Below are 14,821 nucleotides of genomic sequence, written 5' to 3'. Positions count from 1 at the left end.
CTGTGCTCTGCTTCCGGTCGGGGCGACGCACCGGAAGTGACGCGTCTGTGGACGAGAACGCGGTTTGCTTACGCGAGAAAAATGGCTGCTGCCAGGTTAGCCGTGCTCTGCAGGAAAGTGTCAGCCGCCGCGAAGACTGCCAGGTCGTTCATAAGCCCTCAGGTCCCTGCTGGCACAGGGTAAGTGATGCGAGGAGGAGGTTTGTCCCTCTCCACCTCGGGAGCTTGTCTGGTTGCAGAGATGCTGAGAACAGCGCGGGGATGGAAAGGTCGCCGGGTTGGCTTGAGCCCGAAGCCAACTCGGGGAGGAATGAGTGACTTCGTACAAGGCGCCCGCCGACGACGTTTCCCTTCCTGCCTCATTTTGCTGTCACCTGTTGTGAACTAGGCTGTACCTGGGGTCTGCAGATGCCCAGTACTTGTTGGATTAAAGGTAGAGGTATGGAAGTAGCCGTTTGGCTGTGGGAGTTGGGGGGGAAACTTCACTGAAGAGCTTTTGGCTTTGGAAGTGTCAAGCTTGGATGGATGGATGGATGGATGGATGGATGGATAAAGAAGGGGCCTTATTATTTCTGGGATATGTCCCAAAGCGATTGTTCAGTAATGCTGAGTGAATAAATGAAAGTAGCCAAGTAAACGAAAAGTTGCCCTTGCAGGTGGGAGAAAGGAACATCCTACACATGGTGTTCATTATTTCTGGAAAGTCAGGTTGTCTTCTGGTCAGACCGATCATTTTTTACTTTAGGGGGGGTATATGTTTCCTCCCTCTTATTGGCTTTTGTCTGTAGTGATTTGAATTTTATAAATAGTTGGGTATGTCCGATTTTTTTTCCCTAAAAGGAAGTAATGTATGTGCTCTTGAATCCTGCACAACTATTGAGCATCTGTTATATTACAGTGTTCCTACATATTACATGTAACTTTAGAGATAAGCAATATTGTTTTCATTTTGCAGAGGCTCAGAGGTTGTAACTTGATCAAGGTGGCAAACTTGAATCCGTTGTCTCTTCCATCTAGTTTTCCTTAAAAATTAATTTTAGATTTCTTTATTAGAATAAATTATGTTCATTTGCAGACACTTTGGAAATAGGGTCAAGTATTTTGAAGAAGAAAACAAAAATCAACTCTAATTCTACCACTCAGAGATAAACAGATTTCCTGCCCTTTTTAACTTTGCATATATAAAAGCCTAACTCTCCAGTGTCCCCTGGAGAGTTCCATGGACTGGGAGCTCAATCGCTCGCTATTATGTGCGCTGACCACCAGGGGGCAGCGCTGAACGAAGGAAGGCCCTGGCCGGCAGCCGACAAGCTGGGGAAGGGAGTCCCCAGCCAGCAGCTGCTAGGAACCCTACCCATTCATGAATTTTGTGCACTGGGCCTCTAGTTTTAAAATAAGGACTATATTTACATATATGCATTCTTGTGCTCTACCCTTGTTTCCCCAACTTTTTATTTTTAAGAATTTCAGAAAAGTTGTACCAAGAATAACAGTATACTCTTTATCTGTATTAATCAACCCTTAGCATTTTGTTACATTTTTTCTTTATCTCTTTATATCCAGGCTTTTTCCCCCCTGAACTATTTGAGGTACGTCCGAATTGCAAGCATCATGACACTCCAGCATATATCTCATAAGAACAAGAACAATGTTTTTGTTGTTTTTAATCCTCACCCGAGGATATTTTTCCATTGATTTTCAGAGAGAGAGTGGAAGAGAGAGGGAAAGACAAAGAGAAATATTGATGTGAGACAAACACATCAATTGGTTACCTCCTGCACTCGCCCTGACCAGGGCCCAAGCTGGGGAGGAACCTGCAACCCAGGTACATGCCCTTGACCAGAATCAAACCCTGGCCGACACTATCAACTGAGCCAATAATCCACACACTGAAGAATTTAATACTGATGCATACTATTATTCCACTACTATTATAGCCCAAATTCAAATGTCCTCAATTGTCCTGATAATTTTTTTCTTTCTTATTTTTTTATTCAGGGTCCAAACAACATTCATTTTTTTGCATTAGTTGTCATGTCTCTTTAATCTTTTAAAATCCAGAATGGTTCCTTTTTTCTTTCATGACATTGTCATCTTTTTTATAAGATCAATCTTTTTAGAATATCTCTCTATTTGGGTTTGTCTTATTGTTTCCTCATGATTAAATTCAGGTTAATTTTTTTTTTTTTTTTTGGTAGGAATGCAACACTTGTGACATGCTTCACTATTGTATTTTAAATTATTTACCAGGTCATTAAATATTCTTTAAAAACATGATTTTTAAGTTACCGCATAATAGATTGTCATATGGACACATAATTTTTTAAACCACTCATGGTTGCACATTTACAATATCATCTTTTTAATATCATATATAATGCTTTAATAGATATTTAAATTTATCAGTTTAGTATTTCTTTAGTTAAAATTTCTAGATGTGGACTTAATGAGTTAGGGAAGAAACATTGGGGCCTCTAATACATGTTGCAAAATTAACCTTCAGAATAATTTTAATCTACTTATATGCCCACAAGCAGTTTATGAAGGATCTACATATGTTACCTTAAAATATAAATGTAAATATACTACCTCTGAAATTATAGGGTAGCAATTGTTTATATGTGTTCAATTGCAGGTTTTCCCTTATTCTGTTGCCTAAGAATATACCAAGTGTCACATCTTTACACCAGTGTAGAATAATTCATACCACGTTATCAAGGAAAGGACTGGAAGAATTTTTTGATGACCCAAAGAATTGGGGAGAAGAAAAAGTGAAATCTGGTGAGGTATTTGGATTGATTGGTATTAAATATATTTTTTGAACCATCCATCATGTTCGGATTATTTATCCAGTTTAGGAATTACTTGGGTGTTTCTTTTTTTTTAATTTCCTTTGGGAATGTCTATTAGTGAAAATTAAAAGGACAATGTAATAGAGTTAATTGTTCCTTGGCAGCTTGGCAAAAGGTTTAGAAGAGGAGGAGGCTTAAATTTTTTCACTAAATTGATGTTTGGATTTGTTTTAGATTTTATTTTAAAAAATATATATATTTTTTACTTTATTAATTTCGAGAGAGAGAGAGAGAGGAGAAGGAAGGAAAGAGATAGAGACAGAGCGACAGAGAGACAGACAGACAGACATAGATTTGTTGCTCCACTTGTTTATGCATTCAGCAGTTGATTCTTATATGTGCACTGACCTAAGATTGAACCTGCAACTGAGGTGTATTGGGATGACACTTTAACCAAGTGAGCTACCTGATCAGGGCTTAAATTTTATTTTTTAGAGATAATTGAAAATTAATTTGTAATGATGTATTTTTACTTTAAACTATGAAAATACATTCTATAGTCATACTAACATTTTTGAATGCTGTTGCCAGTCTCATTACTCTATTTTCATGTGTTAGCTAATTTAACCCCAATTTAATTCTAATTGCATTTTATACTATAACATAATAAAGCTATAATATATTTTACAGATAAGGAAACTGATTTGAAAGGTTAAGTAATTTGCCAAAGGACATATAGCTAGAAAATTATTTCATGTTATGAATATATTATTTTAATAGGAGCTGCATGGACCTGTCAGCAGTTAAGGAACAAAAGTAATGAAGATTTACATAAACTTTGGTAAGTATACTGAGTACATGAACATCTAGATCAAGCATGTCAAACTCAAAGACTAACATGGAACAAATAAGATTTAAGTTTATGTGGGCCGCAAAAAAACAAAAGCCCCAATTTTCATAGAAACGTAGGTTTATTTTGATAGAGACATGCTGAATATAAAGGGCTGAAATAAATGAGTCATCATTACATAAAATAATAGAATATTTTAATAAAAGTTAATATTTTTTCTTGAACATTAACTTACCAGACACTGAATAACTGCACAAATTAATAAGTGTAACGCAAATAAACCTATTTTTCTTGTTCTCCGAAAGCGAAATATTTCCTGTTGCGCACACCAAAAAGTCAGTCCAAGACTAATTAGGTGGCAATCGGCTGCTAAAATATTCGCTGCTAGTATCAGTGGAGAGAGATGGTGCGCCTGCGCGGAAGGCGTCAAAGGCACATAAAGGAAATGAATGCAACACGATTATAGTAATCAGTCATTAGCGAACATTGTAGTTTGTTATTAATAATTATGTATAACAGGATATTGTAAAAGTTAAGTTACAAAATTTGTATTAAAACATTTCTTAACATACCGTTATTTTGGCTGGGCCACAAAAATATTCGTTGTGGGCCACATGCAGGCCATGAGTTTGACATGCTTGATCTAGGTGTTTGAAGCAGTTTAGTATAACAAGGAGGTATAAACTTTATGTTCCGTAAGAAATTGAGCAAAGTGGTTTGTTTCACAGAACTGTGGATGGTACATAAGATCATTATAGATTTTATAAATATGACAGGTTAAGTTATATTAAGACAAATGTACCAGAGTTCTCAAGTGGTTAGGAGTTTAGAAATTTTATTGCTACCAGTCATACTACACCTTTATATTAACAATTCCAGTAAGCTAATAAAATGAAATGGAGAAGAGTTGGTCACATTTAGGCCTTCTTCCTCTTTATTACCTTTTGCATGATCTGAAATCTTTAGCTTATCTTTGGAAAAGTGTGTTGGAGGGTGCATTTAATTGGGAATTTATGTAGATTTTTGGGCAGTTTCTCCTGATGAATTAGAGTTGAGAGGATTTAAGACAGAGTTGTATTTTTAATTGACTGTTTATATATATATATATATATTTTATTGAGGTATAATTGATGTAACGTATTAGTTTCAGGTGTACAATGCAATCATTCAATATTTGTATATATTGCAAAATGATCATTGCAATAAGCCCAGGTAACATCCATCACCACACATAGTTACAAATCTTTTTTCCTGAGATGAGAACTTTTGTGATCCACTCTCCTAGCTACTTTCAAATATGCAACACAATATTATTAACTGTAGACATGTGACTTACTCATTTTATAACTAGAAATTTGTACTTTTTGACCCCCTTCACATATTTTGCCTACCCTCTCCTCCCCTACATTAAATGACAATATTTAGCCAAAGATATGTTTTGTTTAGACTTAACTATATTTTTTAAATTGAGAGATTTCACACATAAATAAAGATTTCTGGCTGCTCTTTAATAATCAGACCTGTGATCTGGCAGCACTGGCCACGTGGCTGCAACTGGCTGGTCTGTGCAGCCTCTGCCCGGAGCAGTGCATGCCACTTCTCACCCATCCTCTTCTTCCATTCTTTAAATGTAGTAGGCATTTAAAGTTTTATCCCCCTATTTACAGGGTTATTTCTCTTTCAGGGCAGATTACAGAATTATAAAATGCTTATAAGAACCACTGATATTATAGGTGTATCGTGTGATACAATAAACAGTGATGGGCAACCTTTTGAGCTTGGTGTCAAACTTCGCCAAAAAACTGAGCGTAACTCGGGTAGTGTGTCACTTTGAGGAAAAAACATTATTTTGCGATATTTATAGTTTAACATATATGTATAATTGTTATATATAATTGTATTTAATAAACCTCAGCGGCTGCGTGTCATCAGAAATGGCTACGTGTGTCAGTGCTGACACACGTGTCATAGGTTCGCCATCACTGCAATAAGAAATATTATTTGGTTTTTGTCCACATTCGTTGACACAGCTCCTAAACCCCTGGATATTTCCTGAGTGATGGGAGTGTCTTTTGTTCCAATTAGGCAATTCTTGGTGGGGGGGTGGGGGAGGCCTCAGAATGGTCGCTGGTCACCAGACAGACCCAGGCATGAGGGAAGGGGGAGCTTTCCAGCTCACCACCACCCTCACCTCTGGGAGGGGCAGAGGTACTGGAGATGGAGCTTGGTCCCCAGTGGTCAGAGATTTGGTCGATCGTGCCCACATAGTGAAACCTCCATAAGAAACCTAAGCAGTTGGGCTTGGAGAGCGTCCAGGTTGTTGAACACATGGAGGGGGCATGCCTTGAGAAAGCACAGCAACTCCGCATCGCTTCCATTGGGCTGTTCCTGGGTTGTATCCTTTGTACCAAACCAGTGATAGTAAGTGAAGTGCTTTCCTGAGTTCTGTGAGCCATTCTGTCAAATTCCTGAACCCAAGGAGGGGGTCGTTGGAATCCCACTTTCCAGTTGGTCAGTCAGATGTGTGGTAGCCCTGGAACTGGCTGTTGGCACCTGAAGTGGGGGCCAGTCTTGTGGAGTGAGCCCTTAGCTCTGTGGATCTGGTGCTAACTCCAGGTAGTGTCAGAGTTGGAGAGGTGGTGTTGGGAAAGACAACACATTTGGTGTCAAGAGGACAGAAAAGGGGTTAATGGGGGGGGGGGGGGGGGACGTGAGGACAGAGAGGGGGAAAAAACTCATTTGGTGTCAGAAGTGTCATGTGTAAAACAGCACAGATTTATTATAGACAAATAAGTCATATTAAAAATAAGATTTGCAATATGTGCCTAAAGCAAGGGTCCTCAAACTTTTTAAACAGGGGGCCAGTTCACTGTCCCTCAGACCATTGGAGGGGAGTCGGAGAGTGCGGCGTACATTCCACACATGCGCACTGCGGGCCCGGGACGAGTCGGCTGCTAAGCAGGACAGGCAGCGGCGGCAAAATCACCGGGCGGGCCGGATAAATGTCCTCGGCAGGCTGCATGTGGCCCGCGGGCCGTAGTTTGAGGACCCCTGGCCTAAAGCATTGTTACAATGAGTTATTAGTAAAAGGCTAGTTAGGGCTGTTTCAGTACTCATCATGGCTGGCCCTGACCAGGTAGCTCAGTTGGTTAGAGTGTTGTCCTGATACACCAAGGTTGTGGGTTCGATCTCTGGTCAGGACACATATAAGAATCAACAAGCAAATGCATAAATAAGAGGAACAACAAATTGATGTGTTCTCTCTCTCTCTCTCTCTCTCTCTCTCTCTCTCTCTCTCTCTCTCTAGCTCTCTCTCAAATCAATTTTTTTTAAAAATTTCATCATGGCAAAATCCAAACTATCTTCTGCCACTGCTTCCCCCCAAATTGTTTTCTTTCATAGCAACCCCAGTTCCTTTGTCTCCTGTTCAGTGCTCTCCACATTTATTTCCTTTCCTTTCCTTCAGCTCTAATTCTTAATCAGACAGTTATTCACAAAACCTACCCTCACTTCAGCTTTGCCACTCAGTACCTTTGATTTTGCTTTCCTTTCCTTTCCTTTCCAGTCTAACAAATCCCATCTCTGTGAAGCTTTTCTTGATCATCTTGGCTAGAAGAAACGCCTCCTCTCTCCCACTTACTCCACTGGTACTTGTTGTCTGTACCACTCGACAACAAGTGGTACAGACAACAAGTTTCATTGCAGCTCTGGAGGCCGCCTGGTGGAGTAAAAGTAGAGAAGGTTTTGCACACTGGGAGCCCAGGATTTGAAGCTTGAATTACTAGTAGTTATGTGCTCGAGAATACCCTACTTCTCTCAGCCTTGGTTTCTTCACTTAGAAAGTGGACATAACCACAAAGGGTAGTTGTACGAATTAAATGAAACGTATGTGAAGTGTGTAACACATTGCTTAGCATATAACAGGCACTGACTGAATCATTTATCTTTCATCTCTCTCCACTTGGAATATAGGGGTTATATTTTATGCTTTTTTGTAACTCTCTTGGCACTTAATACAATATGTGATACATGGGAAATTTATTGAACAAATGAGTAAGAGTAGATATAGCTCTGTTTAAAGGATTATTCTTTGTAATGATATTCTGGATATCGAGATTTCTAAAAGACTTTTAAGATCAGATCATTAATTCTTATGTCAAAAATCACAACTTTAGCTCTGGCCAGCGTGGCTTGGTTGATTTGAACGTCATCCTGTACACTGAGGGGTGACAGGTTCGATTCCCTGGTCAGACTACATAGCCAGGTTTTGGGTTTGATCCCTGGTTGGTGTGTGTGTGGGAGGCAATTGATGAATATTTCTTTCTCATATTAATGTTTCTATCTCCCTCTCCCTCCTTTCATCTCTCTAAGATTAATAAAATAAAATAAAAAATTGTTTAATTGCAACTTTATTAATGTTGTCACAAAATAGCATTACAAGCTCTGTGTTTTGATATAGGTATGTCCTACTGAAAGAAAGAAACATGCTCCTAACTCTAGAGCAGGAGGCCAAGCGGCAGATACTACCAATGCCAAGCCCGGAGCGGCTAGAAAAGGTAAGGCTGTGGGAGGCTGGCTGTTTTGTGGGATAAAATTAACAGGAGTGAGTGAATGGTTCCTATATTTCCTGTCAAATAGATGTTTTTTATTTCTGCTTGATGTTTAGTAAATATCAGAGTTGTATAACCATCACTACTGCCTAATTTTAGAACATTTCCATCACCTCAAACGGAATCTCATGCCCATCTGCAGTCACTTCCCATTCCTCCCTGCAACTCCCAACATATGGGAGGACATGTGTTTTTATTTCTCTTGGGTAGATACCTAGCGGTGAAATTGCAGGAGATATTTGATGGAATGGCTCTTGGACAAAAATATTCATAGGTTTTCTGTGGCATAATGTTTATATGTTCTCTTTCTTTGGAATTCTATTGTAGGTGATTGAAATTATATCTTTATATTCTCAGGTAATAGAATCCATGGATGCACTAGATAAAGTTGTCCAGGAACGAGAAGATGCCCTAAGGCTCCTTCAGACTGGTCAAGAAAAACCTAGACCTGGTGCCTGGAGAAAAGACATCTTTGGAAGAATCATCTGGTACGTAGTTGACATTGTGGCTTTTTTAAGATGAGAGTGGAAGTCCCTTGCTGCTTCCCCTGTCCAATATCTCACTGTATAAGGTGTATTAGCTAAATTAGAGATATATCTAATATAAACAGAGGTCCCCAAACCCCTTTGGAGCTCCAGAATATGAACGAGGGTAGCTTTATCTAGTAGTCCAGGCATCCCACTCTCATAATTCACTTACGTAAAGGTGCTTTATCACAGTGGTTCTTAATCTTCTTACGTGGATCATATGATCGTAAGAGGATTTGATGACAGTTATAGATCCTTTCCCCAGAAAAATGTATAGTGTATATGTAATTCAGAGGGTGATAAATGCCAGGAAGCTAATTTTAGGACACATGCCTGTCCTCTTTACTCATTGAGAACCTGGGACTATTGAAAAGAAGTTTTTGAGGAATAAGGCCACATGAGCCAAGATAAGCCCTAGAACAAGTTATGAAACAGTTTAATCTTGTCTCCTAAGTCCAGTTCCCAGACCTTGGGAAAAGATCGATAAAAAACATTTATACTGAGATAGAAATAATGGAAAAGACCCAGTGAGTTCTCTCTCTGCCAGAGGTTCATTTACTTTTAGGTTGAGCTGCCAAAAGGAAACATTGTTAATAGAATTTTAAACATTGGCCAGCAAAATGGAGAAGGTATTTTGGGTGGTTGAACTTACATTACATAATGGTGCTTACTCGTTTGATGAGTTCTTTAGTGGAGGTTGGGGTAATGGAGCTGCTTGGGCCACATTTAGGAGAGTAGCTGTGCAATCTTTAACCATGTAATCCAATGCAGAAAAGAGGAAAATTGCTAAAACATCTAACCAAATACTCTGAACTATTTTATTTTCTACTAATTCTTATTTGGATTAATCCAGTTGCAGTCAATTTGGAAAGGGTGGGAATGGGGAGAGAATCTGTGTCAATTTTAGAATCTCTTAGCAGTGTTATTCTCTTCTAGGGTTTTTTATTTTGCTTTCGATTTATTGACAACATATTTAATCCAAAGAAAGCTAAAACCCTGTGCCTGTTTGCAAATGTATTAAATGTTTTCTGTAAGGTGATACCTTCTTGCTTTCTTTGCAGGCACAAGTTCAAGCAGTGGCCTATACCTTGGTACCTAAATAAAAGGTACAATAGGAAACGGTTCTTTGCAATGCCCTATGTGGAACAGTTTGACAGGTGAGCACAAAGCACCCTTACTAATGAAACATCCTTACATCAAATGACATGCCTTAAGCTTTTACACAAATAAATATATGTTCATTGTGGAAAAAATAGAAAAATCAGGTAAAAAAGAAATTAAAGTTTTGTATAATCGCACCATCCAGAAATAGTCTTCTATTAACTTTCTAGTGCAGGGGTCGCAACCGGTGGTCCGTGAGGTCTGAAAGGTTGGCGACCACAGGTTTAAGGAAACCTTTGGAGCAGTGGTTGCCAACTGGTGGTCTGCGGACCACTGGTGGTCCGTGAGGTCTGAAAGGTTGGTGACCGCTGTTCTAGAGTATATCCTTTTAAAAGTTTCATTGCCTTTCGATTCTTCAATCTATATGTAAGCAAATGGTTAAATCTTTCTATAATGTTAAAAGGAGGGTCCAGATACTTTAGTTGCATAAAATGTGATAAATCTCCAGAATTCATCACAAGGTTGATGAAATCCCCAGAACTTCTATTGGAAGGGAGAAGAATTGCAAGTTTGTGGTTTCCAGGGAAAGGGTGCCACTCAACTCCTTAACTGTGGCTACCAAAAAACACAAGAATGTGGAAACTACAGGGTTACTGGCTAAAGATGTGAGAGATCAGAACTCAAAGCAGGAAAGCAGCTGGAAAATTAAGGGGAAATCCTAGCAGCACAAGAACCACAGCTTTTAAGAACTGCCTTGGATAGCATGTCCAACTTTCAGCAAGATTTCTTTAAATACTGACTTTCTCCCCCAAAAGCGTGTTTCCATACCCCAAAATAAAAAATATAAAAAAAGAATTTAAACATGAATGGAATATATAAACTGATCTTAAAGGTATTTTAGTATGCTTTAGAATCACAGTTTAAATTTTATCTACCCCACCAAACCAGCTATCTTTCCTTATTTCTAGTTTTATCTATTGTGGTGGTGGTGTGATTTATAGTAAGAAATATGTGTTTACTTTGTCCCTGTTTCTGTCCCAGAGCTCCTAAAACCATTTCTTAATGCCAGAAAAATAGAAAGAGGAAAATGTGTCTTTTGTTATGTTAATGATGCCTTTTGGAAGTCACCAAGGTTGGGGGCTGGCTGCCAGGGAAAACAACCTTGACTAGAGGATTGAAATTTTCAATCCTACCCCCTGATTTCTGGGGAAGGAAAAGGGGCGGAGGTTGAATCAATTGCCAATGGTCAATAATTTAACCAGTAGTGCCTATGTGATGTTGCCTCCATAAAGAGAAAATCCCAGAAGGACAGGGTGGTAGAGTTGGTTTGGTGAGCAGATGGAGATTTGGGGAGAGTGGTGGCTGGAGGGAGAGGCCATGGAAACTCCACACTTCCTCCCAAACCTTGCCCTATGCATGTCATTTGACAGGCTGTTCCTGAGTGATATCCTTTTATAACAAATCAGCTGGTGAGTAAACAGGTTTCCTTAGTTCTGTGATCTGTTCTAGCCAGTCAGTTAGAAGTACAGGTAACAACCTGGATTTGTGACTGGTGTTTGAAGTCCAAGGAGGGAGTCGTCAGAAGTGTAGGTGACAACCTCTGGCACCGTCTCTGGGTGGGTAGTATCAGAATTGAGTCAAATTCTCCACCCCTGGTGGTGTCTGACCATTGCTTGGTGGTGGTGTGGGAAATCCCAACCCCAGTGAAATTGGGTCCAAAACCCTTTTATCTACAGTACTAGATCTAGGCCCAGTGCACGAAATTCGTGCACTCGGGGGAGGAGGGTCCCTCAGCCTGGCGTGTGCCCTTTTGCAGTCCAGGAACCCTTAGGGGATGTCCGACTGACAGGAGCCAGCAGTCGGACATCCTTAGCACTGTAGCAGAGGCAGGAGAGGCTCCCGCCACCGCCACTGCGCTCACCAGCCGTGAGCCTAGCTTCTGTGGAGCGCACTGACCACCAGGGGGCAGCTCCTGCGTTGAGCATCTGCTCCCTGGTGGTCAGTGCGTGTCATAGTGACTGGTCGTTCTGCTGTTCTGTCTATTTGTATATTAGCCTTTTATTATATAGGATATCCATTCTAAGTCGATACTAAATGTCATTGATCTTTTTCATCACCGGTGCTCCAGATTGTCAGTCCTTGATTTAATTTTTCTTGGAAAATGTCTCCAAATCTGTCCTTCCTCCTCCCACTCTCTCTGCCCTATTGCAGTCCCTCATTAAGTTGAATTGTTGAACATCTTCCTTACTTGAGTCCGTTCAGATATTGCTTCCATTCAGACTAATTTTCCTCACATCTTTTTATCACATCAGTGCTGTTCAGACCTTAAAACTGTAGTTTCTTGTCTACAAGATAAAATCCAAACCTCTTTTCACCCAGTGTTCCCACAGTTCAGTCTTAGTACTTACCCTTCACCAGTCAGACCTTTCTCCTGGTTTCCTAAACATAACTTGTTCATTTTCTTTTGCTGCTCCTGTTCCTACAGCTTTGAAATCTGTCTATGCACATTTTAAGACCCAGTTCAGATGCTAAGTGATTGAAAGTAATCTAACTGCACTGGCTGTTGTTGTTTTTTGCCAAGACTAATGTTTTCCCATTTGAACTTTCCACCATTAGTCATGTAAGGAAAAGCTGTAAGTAGTATGACTTTTAACCAGTTAACTGCCATGCATCCAAAACGGAAACATCCCCATTTCTTCCATATGCGCTGGAATATTTACGAATTTAAGTTACCATAATTTTCTTTACACACCCAGAGATGTCACTAACAAGCCTGATTTTAAAATTGGGTGATCACAGTTGACATGCGAGGTTTGCGGCTATACCTGCGCGTGGTGTGTGGGGAAGGTCCGCCGCTTGCGTCTATACACTTATGGTGTACAAAGGGTTAAAACAATGTATGAGAAATTATGAACCCAGTGTTACTCTTAATGGCTTTATACTCATTCTAATTATTCTCTTTTTGAAACTACCTTTTTTAGCCTTCAAAGCATGTACTGTAATCTCTTGAATATTCTTAAGAATAACCAACCTTTATTCTTTTAGATATGGTTATTTCTTATAAATGGCCAAAATTTAGTTGGAGCAAAGATTAATGAATATAGAGGGTAATCTGATTTCAACTTTTACATTTACATTGTATTTAATTTACAAGGTATCATGTGTGTGTTTGGGTTTTTTTGGGATATACACGTTGTCTTCTCCCAAATGTAAACCTCATCTCCAATTTTTGTGACCTCCACCATAGAACTGGCATATTAGCTATTCAGTACTTGTTTCTGTATTACTAAACTTTATATTAGCTTCAGTGCTGTAGAGGCTTGGCATCCATAAATTTACCATTTACAGTTTTGACAATTTCTATGTCACCATAGAGGTCAACATAATTTAGCTGAGGTATAAAATGCCTCATGCCTTGGAATGCTGATGGGTACAGCAATCTCACTTAAGAGTGGTGAATCTAAGCATCATCTCTAGGCATGGCTTTATTCTCTCTGTTGTAGGAGAAAGGATATGCTACACTGAATGCTATTCGAAATTAGGGAATTCCCAAAAGTCTCAGGATGTAAAAAATCTGATGTAGTCACTAAAATTGTAGTGATTTTAAATAAGGTAAAAAGATAGATCATTCTTTACAGGGTCAGAAGATCTGTTCATTCATTCTAGACAAGAAATAAGAATTGCTGCAGGGTTACAGATGCTTTGATATCACATTTATCTTTGACCTGTAGGTTTATAGTGATTGTTCCAGTTTTATAATATACATGCCACACCTAATATTGAGACTGTCATGATTCAGGCTTTAAGTAATTGATTTGGACATAGTTTGACAGTATTGACTAACAGAGAAAGATTTCTGTATAATTTGCTGTGTTACTTTTATTCTAGACTGAAACTGGAGAAACATGCCCGGATCAAAATAAGGAAGAGAAATTTAGAGAAAAAGAAAGCAAAACTTCTTCAGGAAAAGTTTCCACATCTTTCTGAAGCCCAGAAGTCAAGTCTTATCTAAGATACCTGAACTCTTAATTTACCATTTTGTTTTTCTTACATAAACAGTCTATATATGAAAGTAACTATATGTCAAGTGGTTTATAAAGAAACCGTGTTTTAGTCAAATGACTACCAACTGTTTTAAGTGTTAATATGGTCTGCTAATATTGGAAGTGGTCATGCTTCTATCAGATTTTTAAAAAAATCAGGTATCAAGTTCAGGTTACATTCCCATTTTATAAATTACAAGTGGCCCGGTGCATGGAATTGTACACATTGAAAGGAAATTAATTAGAGGAAAATTTGTGCAATTACATTACTGCAAAAAACTGCATTTCAAAATAGTATATATAATATCCTACATAATAAAGAGCTCATATGCTAATTAGACTGAACAGCAGAGCGACCACCTGGATGACCTTCCAGAAGAAGTCAGGGCTGCGAGGGCTGAGCCCTTTGCAAGAATTTCGTGCATCGGGCCTCTAGTAGTAGTATAAAATTAAAACACGCATGCAGTTGGCGCCAGTGAGAGCTTTATATGTATCACGCATGCACGAGTCAACATTTATTTTTAAACTAGAGGCTTGGTGCACGAAAATTCATGTACTGGGGGTGGGGGGGATTCCTCAGCCTGGCCTGCGCCCTCTCACAATCTGGGACCCCTCACTCCTTACCGCCTGCCTGCTCGCTGCTCCTTAGCACTGCTATGAAGGCGGGAGAGGCTCCCAACACTGCTGCTGTGCTCACCAGCCTTGAGCCTGGTTCTGGCTGAGCGGTGCTCCCGCTGTGGGAGCGCACTGACCACCAGGGGGAACCTCCTGCATTGAGCATCTGCCCCCTGGTGGTCAGTGTGCATCATAACGACTGGATGTTCTGGTCGTTCCACCATAACAGTTGCTTAGGCTTTTATTATATAGATTGCCAGTGCGCATCTGTACCAGATGGTTGG

The 14,821-nt window shown here is 39.6% G+C and overlaps 1 protein-coding gene across 2 annotated transcripts; it reads left to right on the top strand.

Annotated features, from left to right (window-relative positions):
- The first annotated feature begins 58 nt into the window (after window positions 1-58).
- On the top strand, window positions 59-14,792 carry MRPL47 (mitochondrial ribosomal protein L47). 2 transcript variants are annotated; one of them, XM_079767417.1, is made up of 7 exons: window positions 59-179; window positions 2,635-2,780; window positions 3,572-3,632; window positions 8,101-8,197; window positions 8,609-8,739; window positions 9,840-9,935; window positions 13,768-14,786. In XM_079767417.1, exons 1-7 carry the CDS (start codon window positions 82-84, stop codon window positions 13,889-13,891), a joined length of 753 nt encoding a protein of 250 aa, XP_079623543.1. In that variant the 5' UTR covers window positions 59-81; the 3' UTR covers window positions 13,892-14,786. The 2 variants fall into 2 exon arrangements, with proteins under 2 accessions (XP_079623543.1, XP_079623544.1); XM_079767418.1 differs by lacking the exon at window positions 59-179 and adding an exon at window positions 186-438 and having other exon boundaries at window positions 13,768-14,792.
- Window positions 14,793-14,821: the final 29 nt, after the last annotated feature.

Source organism: Cnephaeus nilssonii (genome assembly GCF_951640355.1).
Source record: "Cnephaeus nilssonii genome assembly, chromosome: 3".
Classification (NCBI taxonomy): Eukaryota; Metazoa; Chordata; class Mammalia; order Chiroptera; family Vespertilionidae; genus Cnephaeus; species Cnephaeus nilssonii.
This window is presented reverse-complemented; position numbering and strand designations above follow the sequence as displayed.

Coding starts and splice junctions, on each gene's coding strand:
- MRPL47 (XM_079767417.1), top strand. CDS start 82: ATGGCTGCTGCCAGGTTAGCCGTGCTCTGCAGGAAAGTGTCAGCCGCC. Junction 8,198..8,608: donor GCCCGGAGCGGCTAGAAAAG/GTAAGGCTGTGG, acceptor TTATATTCTCAG/GTAATAGAATCCATGGATGC. Junction 9,936..13,767: donor TATGTGGAACAGTTTGACAG/GTGAGCACAAAG, acceptor CTTTTATTCTAG/ACTGAAACTGGAGAAACATG.